Source organism: Filicampus tigris, chromosome 5 (assembly GCF_054856515.1).
Source record: "Filicampus tigris isolate MCC_2025a chromosome 5, RoL_Ftig_1.0, whole genome shotgun sequence".
Taxonomy (NCBI): domain Eukaryota; kingdom Metazoa; phylum Chordata; class Actinopteri; order Syngnathiformes; family Syngnathidae; genus Filicampus; species Filicampus tigris.
Window position 1 is genome coordinate 953,067 of NC_141221.1, and position 10,344 is coordinate 963,410.

The 10,344-nt window shown below is 40.1% G+C and overlaps 1 protein-coding gene across 1 annotated transcript; it reads left to right on the forward strand.

Moving 5' to 3' along the window:
- Positions 1-855: 855 nt before the first annotated feature.
- On the forward strand, positions 856-9,776 carry LOC147146793 (uncharacterized). Its single transcript, XM_086030434.1, has 6 exons — positions 856-999; positions 6,283-6,510; positions 7,546-8,532; positions 8,605-8,676; positions 8,757-8,848; positions 9,122-9,776. Exons 1-5 carry the CDS (start codon positions 955-957, stop codon positions 8,817-8,819), a joined length of 1,395 nt encoding a protein of 464 aa, XP_085886560.1. The 5' UTR covers positions 856-954; the 3' UTR covers positions 8,820-8,848; positions 9,122-9,776.
- Positions 9,777-10,344: the final 568 nt, after the last annotated feature.

The window sequence follows — 10,344 nt, forward strand, 5'->3', positions numbered from 1 at the left end:
CGAAGGCATCAAGCGCCTCGCTCAACAGCTCCCCCAAAGCCAAGGTCGTCTTTGGAATTACCCTCAAACATTTTCCCAGAAAGTCAGCACCTCTCAGCCCCCGTAGCAGACAGAAACATCATTCCAAAAGAATTGGAGAGCTTACACACGTGGCTTTCACACAGGCCACAGTTTATTCAGCTTTACTGTTTCAATTGAAGATGTAAAAATAAAGTGTCAGTGTAAGAGAAGCACTATTTTGAATGTAAAAAAAAAACGGAGTGGTAACTACCATCGTCTATTCTGTTGCAAAGACCTCAATATTGTCATTGTCTATAAAGATAACGTACATGTTTTTGGAAAAGACCATTTAGTCGTCGATAAACATGGCATTCAATTTTGACTTGGACAAAAATCATGTCCGTTTCCGTAGCAGGCAATTCGCGCTTTGAGAAGCCCTACGTATGTTTTCAGAAAAACGACGACAATTTAGTTGTCGGTGAGCCCAGCGTATGTTTTCAGAACCATCCAACACAATTCTTCAACAAACCTAAGGTACTTTATTTTACGTAACCACCAAATGAAATCAACGCAGTCAACGCACTTGATGTACGTTTTAGGAAACAGACCATTTAGAGTCTTCAACTAACCTAAGTTTTTTCATTAAATCGGATTTTTTTTTAGTCTTCAATGAGCCTCACATATGTGTTTTCGGAATACAATTAAATGCTTTAACACACACTTTGTTGTTGCCACGGGTGTCCACGGTCCTAAAAAGAGGAGTGTGTCACTTTCACAAATACGCACACACATACATAGGGCTCAAATGTGTGTGTGTGTGTGGAAACGGGGGCGTATGGGGGAGTAGGGGGGGAAGTGGGCGTTGTATAAAGAGTCTGCTCTCTCAGGCGCTCCAGTCACTCCATCTCTCATTTCCATCATCATCATCATCATCAGTGATCCTCACACGCCAACATGCCCAGCAAGAGGAAGAAGAACCAGCGTCGCATGAGGAGAGTGGTGAGTGAGCTGCACGCCGCCACATAAAACACTCTCAAAAATCAACATCAGCACCGTCTTCTTCAAGTAGGCACTTTGAACCAAGTAACCAAGTGATTCTATCGAGGACTCGGGGGGGGGGGGGGGGTAAGTGTCGGATTGAAGGTCCTATCTGGAATGGTCCTGACACTGATTTGGTAGTTCTGGATATAAAAATGATGTGTGCAGGAAATATTCTGACTCCGTTGTCATTTTCATCTTGTTTCTGATGTTTTGAAGCAGATTTTTGAACGCCCACATTTGTGTCGAAAAGTGTCATGTCACACTGACATCAGCATACCTGTCAACGTATACGTTTTGCCCGTATTTTATACGTTTTTTGATCATTTCAAATTGTGTACGCCGTATATTTTTTGTACGGGGGAAAAAAAAAAAAAATGAAAAAACTCATCTTGCCCATTTCGGCTCTAATCCGGAGACTCCGTTAGCGATTCCGACTGCAAACTTCGGTCGACTTTCACAAAGCTTAGCGTCGTTGACAGGTGACAGGTACGCATCAGGGACGGAAGACAAGCATCTTTTCCTTATAAAGCGGATGCATGCATAGTCATAGTTTAGTTTTTGAGAATTTTAATTAAAAAATATATCGTTTTAAAAATGCAATTCAAGAATGAACAACTTCAATAAATCCCCCAAAACATTAGCACCCGTGTGAATATAATAAAGGTACTTTATTGTTAAGGGGCACGTTTCAGGAAGAAGGCAAGCGTTTCTAATTTGAGCTTGGAGAAAAAACAAAAAGTGCTGGATTAAGTGGAGATTTTATGTGAGGTTGAAATAGCCTGACATTCAGGAGGCTGGCTGGGGAATGTTTTTTTTCCCCCCGCCACCCCCCCCCTAAACCCCATGTGAATTCCTGCCATACGAGAGCTTCCACGCTGAGTCATGGCGCCAAATCAGACAACAGCAATCGACCGTGATGAAAAATGGATGAACGTTGGGTGGGGGGAAAGTTTTGTGGGAGGAGTTTAGGATGTGGAATGCCCAAAGATCATTTTTTGTCAACGTTACACACTCGTTTGTGTTGTCAATGAAATTAAAGTAGATTTTTGTAAACATTTACAACAGACAAAGCTAACATACATTTGGAATAAACAAAGAGATTTTAGTCTTAATGAATCCAAAAAATGTTTTGGTCAGCATCGCAAACAATTTCCAGACTTTGACAAACCTAACGTTTTTTTTTTTTTTTTAAACGTTACACGCTATTTAGTGTTGTCAATGAAGGGAACGTATATGATTAAAAACATTAAAGTCGGACAAACCTGACATACATTTTCATAAGTTTTCGAGATAATTTCATCTTCAACAAATTTCGAACACGTTTTTGTAAACATCGTAAGCAATAAGGTCATTGACAAATCTAACGTCATTATTTTCGTAAACAATCCAGACCCGCCAGCAAACCCAATAAAGGTTTTCAAAACAAAGACAATTTAGTCTTTCACAAACCTTGCATACGTTTTAGCACAAATTCAAGACAACTTGGGAGTCGTCAACAATTGTTCATATATGCAAGTAGTATTTTTTTTTTAAGAGCAAAGTACTAATCTACGTTTTTGAATAAAAACTAATTCAAGTTTCTGACAAACTTAATGCACATTTAAAAAAAATGAAAGACTATAAAGTTTTCAACAAAGCTAAGGTACGTGGTTTTGTAAACATCAAACAATCTCGCGTCTGTCCGAACATTTTTGTCAACATTTAAGCCAATTTAGAGAAATGAACAAAGCTAGAGAACTGATTATTGTAAACATCAAGCAAAATTTAGAGTCTTTGACAAATTCGATTTAAAGCTGGCAAACGTGCAGTATGTGTTTTTCAAAAATTGCAAACAACTGACTTTTCTGTGACCATTAAAGAATATCTGCAGCCTTCATGGAACCTAACATTTATTTTCATAAACATCAAACACAATTTAGACACTTTGGAACAGTTTACGTGTTTCTTCAAGTGTATATATATATATATATATATATATATATATATATATATATATATATTTAAAAAAAAGGGAGACATTTTTGTCATGTAAATCATGTACGTAATTTGGTTAGTCCAACAAGGGGACTTTGTGACTCCTGCGGCTGTCCCAATATTTTCGACCACAAACTTCCCCTTTGCCTTCTCCCGTGGTGCACGCGACCAAATATGGTGGCGTGTCCAAACGGAATGTCTCAAATGGACGTCTGCACAACATCTTCTACTACTACAACAGTGGGGCTGATAACGCTGGCTAAAAGAGTCATGAAGTCAGCCCACGTTATCAGCCGCTACCTGACGCCATGTTTGGACGTTTGGCGGAGGACGGGGGGAGCGTTGTTTTTGATGGGTGCCACCAAAAAAAAAAAAAAAAAGCATTAAACAAAAGCAATTTAGAGTCTTAACCTAAACTAACGTACGTGTGTTGGAAACATCAGAAACGATCGAGTCTTTGAGGAACCCAACGTACATTTTGTGTAAACAAAGAAAAGTGGGTCTTCAAAAAACCTTGTGCAGCCTATGTCTTTTGTAAGCATTGTCTTCCAAAAACCTTCTATAAATATTTTGTAAACTAAGAAAATTTTGAGACTTGGACAATGGACAAAGCTAGCATCGGGTTTTTGTAAACATCTGAACAATTTAGTCTGCAACAAACCAAGTATGTGCTGGTAAACATCGAAAACTCTTTGTCTAAAAATTGTCTCCAACAATCCGAACGTACATTTATTGTAAACATTACGGACAATTTGGAGACTTTTACAAAGCTTACGTACGTGTTTTTGCAAACGTAAATGATTTGAGTTGTCAATGAACAAGGCGTATATGTTTGGTACGCAAAAATTTGGAAACTTCGCTAAAGCTAACATACATGTTTTTGTCAACATCGTAAACAATTTAGTCTTCGCCAAGGCTTGCAAATGTTTTTATGGACAAACAATTTAGTCTTCCACACAGTTAAAGTATATGTTGTTGAACATTGTAAACTATATTTAGTCTCCAACAAACCAAAAATGCTTTTTTTGTAAAGACACAAACATTTTGAAGACTTTGACAAAGCTTACATAAGTGTTTTTGTAAACATTGGAAATCTTCAGTCAACCTAGCATGCATTTCGTTGCTCTCCTGTGAAAAACACATACGTATGTCCATTTTTAAAACATTTTTCAAATCAATGGGATGTCCTAACGCGCAAACCCCATTGACGAAACGATAAAAAAAAGAAAAAAAATAGACATAAGTGTTTTTCACAGGACAGCGACGATTTGTAAACAATGACAATTTAGAGACTTTGCTAAACTAACGTTTTTGTAAACATCTAAATAATTTTTTCTTCCACAAAGGTTACGTGAATTGTAAGCAATGTGAATTTAGTCTTCAAAAAGCTTAACGCACATTGTTTTAACAAAGATAATTTTGGAATACTGACAAAGCTAATGTACGTGTTTTTGTAAACACCAAATACATTTTTTGTCTTTGTCTTATCTAAAACTAATGTGTGCATAGCCAAGTTAGTCTTCAACACAGCTAGTTTTTGTAAACATTAACAATTAAGTCATGAACAAAGCAACGTATGTCTTTTTGTAATCATGGGAATAAGTTTAGTGTCTTTTTTTTATTTTTTATAACCCGTTTAAAGTCACTTACAAACCTAAAGTACATTTGAATGAATATTAAAGACAGCTTGGAGTCGTACACCGTGACCCATTTTGAGTCGTCTACCGACGTTTGTATGTTTTGGTGAGCAAGGGTTTTGTTTTGATGGCTGCCGCCACTAACAAAAGCATTTTCCCGCCAGCAATTGTATGATGACTAGCATGCGGCGGTGATGCGATTAGCCTGGCTGGCTCTCGTCTAAGAGGCTTCTGCTGACGGCCGCACTTTCACGCTCACCGCAGCTGTCAGGACGCTTCGGGTTCTGATCGCTGGTGTTGTTCCAGTTATGTAACCGGTGAGCGTTGTTGATGTTTTTGTTGGGTCCATGCTGGCTAACCGGCGCAGAACTACAGGGGGCGATGTGACGTCTAGCCCGCCGTACGATGAACACGTGGTCTTTTGGAAATACAATTTGGAGTCTTCCAAGCTAAATTATTTTTTGTAAACAAAGACAATTCAGTTAACCTCAAATTTAAAAAGTCTGACCAAAACGACTATTTTGGGGGGCAAAATTGTAGACACTTTAGTCATTGGCACAGCGAACAAACAATTTTATAGGACTCACACAATATGGAATGTTTGACGCACCCAACGCACATTTTTATAAACAGAAAGGGTTGCTTTCAACAAAGCCAGCGTGCATGTTTTTGTAAAAATTGTAAACAATTTGGTCTGATTAACCTGAAACACTTTTGTGTAAACAGACAAGTGTTAGTGTTAAGCAATGTGAACGTACACGTGTGTAAATATTAAGTGCGTAACAAAGACTGATTTGAATCAAAAAATCAGTTTTGATTAAAAAATGTGAGCACATTGAACCTGATCAGTCCACTTTAAAATACGTTGCGAAAGGTATCAAATTGTCTTTTAATGCAGGGATAAGTTAAAACATTTACACTACCTATATGTTAATTCAAATGACAAGAAGCTCATTGCGTCACACCCTCACGAACTGAGCCGCACTGCAACAAATCAAATCGTAATCCCACTGAATCGAACCGAATCTAATCTTTCAATTTAAAAATCGAATCGTTCTTGAATCGTATCGCAACCCAGGTATTGAGGTACGCATCTAATCGTCTTTTCTTGGAGAGATGAACACCCCTAGTAAGTATGGTACTTAGTTGTCGACAAAAATAACATGTCTTTTCGTAAATATCGTAAACGCTGATATACCTAAAACACATTTCTGTATACACTGTCAAAGATTATTGTTGAAGATTCAGTCAGACGCATAGCTTATGTTCATATTTTTGAAAAGATCATAGACATTTTTAGTCTTAGACAAAGCTAGAGTATGTCCATTTGTAAACAGTGAGAATTAAAGAGTCTCAGACTAAGCGAACGAATGTATTTTTCTATTAAAGGTCATAAATCATTTAGAGGCTAAGACAAACCCGATGTATGTATTTGCCAACATTGTATATTTTATGTTCGGCAAAGCTAACGTATACTTTTGTAAACATCTTAAACTGTTAAGAGTCTCCGGCAAACCTAAAATTCGTCTGTCCGAATATCATCGACGATTTAGTCATCTACAAAGCTACCGTACAGGTTTTTGCTTTTGTAAACATCACATTCATTTCACGTTTGTTGTTCCATATCCAGCAGGCGCTGCGGCGAGCGCTGCAGGAGCACAACAGCTGCGGCTCGCACACAAAAGCCTCGCCCGCAATCACCCCCAAAGAGCCAAAGAAGAAGACCAAAGGGAGCGCCAAGGTCCAACCTGAAGTGGTGAAGGAAGCACCGGCCCAGGTTACACCGGCCGTCCTGGAACCAGCCCCCACTGACAAGGAGCCTGGAGAAGCAACCCCAGAACAACAACCAGCAAGTCAGGCAAGATATATACGATATATATATATATATATATATATATATATACGAATATATATATATATGATATACATATACATATATATATATGTGTGTGTGTGTGTATATATAAAGCGGTTTTCTTTTTCTTTCACAGTCCTTATCCTTCTGTGTGCGTGCATGTTCCCACCATATTGACTTTCTTCCTACTATTGTATACGTCTACGTTTGCTCCTGTAGGTTTTTTCCGGCCTCCATTTGGGGATGTGAAGCTTCACTAGTCTAAATTAAAGATGGATGCCATTAAATGGATGAATTATTGAATATCACACTGTGGGATGCTTGCAATTATTCATGTGGCCTAAAACACTCAAAACACCACGGCCGGGGGAATGTTGGAGGGGGTTGGGATCGGGGGGGGGGGGGGTTGCTTCTTAGGTAACACTTCTCTTCCTTGGTGCTGGTTTCCTATGGGACAACCTTCCTTCTTTGGCCTGTGCTACTCCCTGTGTAAAAACTGTCCTTCTTTGGTCTACTTTACTCCCTGGGTTACACATCCTATGTTTGGAGCCCGTGTATCTGACTTTGCTCTACTTCCTGGGTGTCAAGACCTAATTTACCTCTTGGAAAACAACCTCCCTCTGTTGGTCTAATTGGTCTACTCTACTTTCTACATAAAAACGCAAATTTTTACATTTGGGGTAATCAACTTCCTTCTTTGGTCTACTTTATTTCCTGGATAACAACATTCTTTGGTTTACAATACTTCCTGTGTAAAAAAAAAAACCAAAAAACATCCTTCATACTTCCCAGTTAACAACCTTCCTCTTTGGTGTCTGTCTACCTTACTCTTCAGGTAACAAACAGATTTTTTTTGGTACCCGTCTACTTCCCTGGTAATGAACCTTCTTTTGTACCAATCTGACCAAACACACATGGCCACAATGCAGGGTTAGTGAAGTATTTTTGCAGGGTGGCTGGGAAGGTGATCAGAGGTTTGGTTCTCATTTGAAAAACAATTCTGGGCTGCATTACTCACATTTGGCCTCTTCTCTACAGGTCAAGCCCAAAGTCTTGGCACCGGAACCTTTGGCAGATGCAAGTGAGCCCCTTTCCGCCACTGCAGCTGAACCAGAACCAGCTGCAGGACAGGAAGTTGAACCCAAATCAATGCAAGAAGTGGTCTCCAATGCACCAGAACCAGAAACCAAAACTGAAGAAATAAAGCCAGGAGAGCAAGTTGTCACTAGTGTACCAGAATTGGTCTGTGGCACAATCAACCCACAACCGGTCACTGAAACAGAACCGGCCGCTAAAGCGGAACCAAAACTTGTAGAGCAGGTTGGAGCTAGTGTACCACAAATGGTCAGTTGCACGTTCAAATCTGAAACAGTAATTAAAGCAGAACCAGCTGTTCAGATGGAATCACAATTTGCAGAGCTGATCGTTGCCCGTGTGCCAGAGACGGTCAGTTGCACCTTCGACCGAGAAAAAGTCATTAACGCAGAACTGGCCCTTAAGGTAAAACCAGATTTGGTAGAGCAGGTTGCGCCCAGTTTACCAGAGCTAGAACGAAAACCAGAACAGGTGGCGACCCAAAAGATGGTAGAGGAGGTCATCTGTTGCACCTTCGACGCACAACCACTAGTTGAAGCAGAACTGGCCATTAAGGTGGAATCAGAGTCGATAGAGCAGGTTGCCACCAGTCTACCAAAACTGGTCAGTTGCGCCTGTGATTCGGACTCGGTAGAACCTTCTGTTGCAAATGTACCAGGACAAATGGAACCCCAGGGGATCCCTGAAGCAGAACCAGTTGCTGGAGAAGAACAGACACTTCAACTGGTGGCGGAACGGGTCGTTGGCTGCTCCCTCGACCCAGAACCCGTTGCTGAAGCAGTTGAGCCAGCGCAGGAGGTTGTCCTTGGACCGAAATCAGAACCAGAGGTCGTTGCTTGCATACCTCAACCAGAACCAAAGGCTGAAGCAGAACATGTTGCTGTTCAAGTAGAAACAAAATCAGGAGAGCAGCTTGTTGAAATCCAAGAGGTGCGTACCACACTTTGCATTCTGTCTACGGTGATTGTTAGAATGCTTGGATGCTATTTTTTTTCCCCCCAGGACGCCAATTTGAAATGTCCCTCGCAAGAGAGCAGCATACCGTCATGTCAGATGAAGCTGGGATCTACAATGGTGAGGTGGAACACGCAGTCCATACTTTAATTAAACAACACATTTGTTTTTCTAGTGCATAGACTGAAGACTGTGTTCAGGAAACACCGTTGGAGGCAGCGCTGAATGGTCACCTAGTTCCAGACGTCTCCATTGAGGAATAGAGCTTCAACACACTCCTTTTTTTTTCTTGGTAAGTTGAGGAACCTTGCCTTGGTTCCTAGGTACCAGCCGAGCATACTTTACTGGTAGCAAAGGTGATTGTTTGGTGCCAATTTCCCTCATTTTCCTGGGTATCAAGAGTTTACCTTACTTCCTGGGTAAAAAAAAAAAAAACATCCATCTTCAGTACCTCTGCACTTTTCTTGCTGGGTGTCAACTCCCATCTTTTCTGTCGACTTCACTTCCTGTGTAAAGTTGGGCTCCTCCACTGTTTTGCACTGACTCATCTCTTATCTTCTTTCAGATACCACATGATCATTTGGTGGCCTGGAAGACTTACAGTGGATGAACCAGATGACTTTTGTTCTGTTTTATATTCAGGAATTAGAGCAGGAAATTGAAGGGACATCCCATTTTCAAGTGCCTTGGTTCCAGTCCAGATTGCCCAGAACCCCCTCATCCTTGATTCCGCACCCCCCCTCAAAGCCGCTTAAGGCCAAGGCACAGCCAGCCAAGTGTACCCAAGTGGAACCACATTGCGGATCTTTTGGCATGACAATCATTAACAGTGGAAGACAAAACATGCTACTTTGGTTTGTTCTCTGAAGAATCTGAGGGACATTCAAGCCTGGTTTCCACCAAGCAGTAGTTTGGTACACCTATAATTTGGTAGTCTTAAACTGTGACAAAGGGTTAAAAAACAAAAGAAAAACACCCTGTTGGCGTAATCAACATTCTCCAATGGCAATGCAGCCTGGCAAGGATTTTCCGTGTGCCGATCTCAATCAGACCTCTTGGTTGAAGTGCTTTCTTGGACCACTGACTCTAGAACACCCCATTTCTGTTCAGTTTCATCCTCATTCTTTTCTACTTCCTTTCCTATCATGTGGGTTGTGTGCACCTGAGCACATTTTCCGTGGTTTCGTTTTTGAACCTTTGAAATAAAGCTGTAAAAATGTGCTGTTTTTTTGTGATACACAACATGCAGCATCCAACACGCTTACTCAGATGGAGCTAGCAGCATGCTAACCAGCTGGCATTTCACTAACCGACGGAAACAACACATTTATTTGATGTTTCCTCACCAGTTAATTCCAATTCAGTTAACTAAATGAAGGGTAGTACTTGGATGTTTATTCAAGGTAATGACTTTAGTACAGTACCGCACACAGTTAACTTCATGTTTTGCAAAGTAGCTAACCGAATGTTCTCACTGCATCAATAGGTTCGGTAAGTGCAGTATGTTAGCTAATTAGCAACATAGCGTGAAATTAAGTAGACCACTTGAAGTGAAACATGCCTGAAAGTGTGGTCAGTCAGAAAAAAAAAACGTATTTCCCTCAGAACTTTTAATCATTTTCTACATTCATTTTTTTTTTGTTATGACAATTTGATCCTGTAAAACACTGTATCTCTGTTTTCCATCCTTATGATTATACGGTCAACTCAAATTTGGAAAATGTCAACAAAAAAAAACAGGTAAAAAAAAGGAAGATGTATAACAAGATAGAGTGTATATATATATAT

Coding starts and splice junctions, on each gene's coding strand:
- LOC147146793 (XM_086030434.1), top strand. CDS start 955: ATGCCCAGCAAGAGGAAGAAGAACCAGCGTCGCATGAGGAGAGTG. Junction 8,533..8,604: donor AGCTTGTTGAAATCCAAGAG/GTGCGTACCACA, acceptor TTTTCCCCCCAG/GACGCCAATTTGAAATGTCC. Junction 8,677..8,756: donor TGAAGCTGGGATCTACAATG/GTGAGGTGGAAC, acceptor GACTGTGTTCAG/GAAACACCGTTGGAGGCAGC.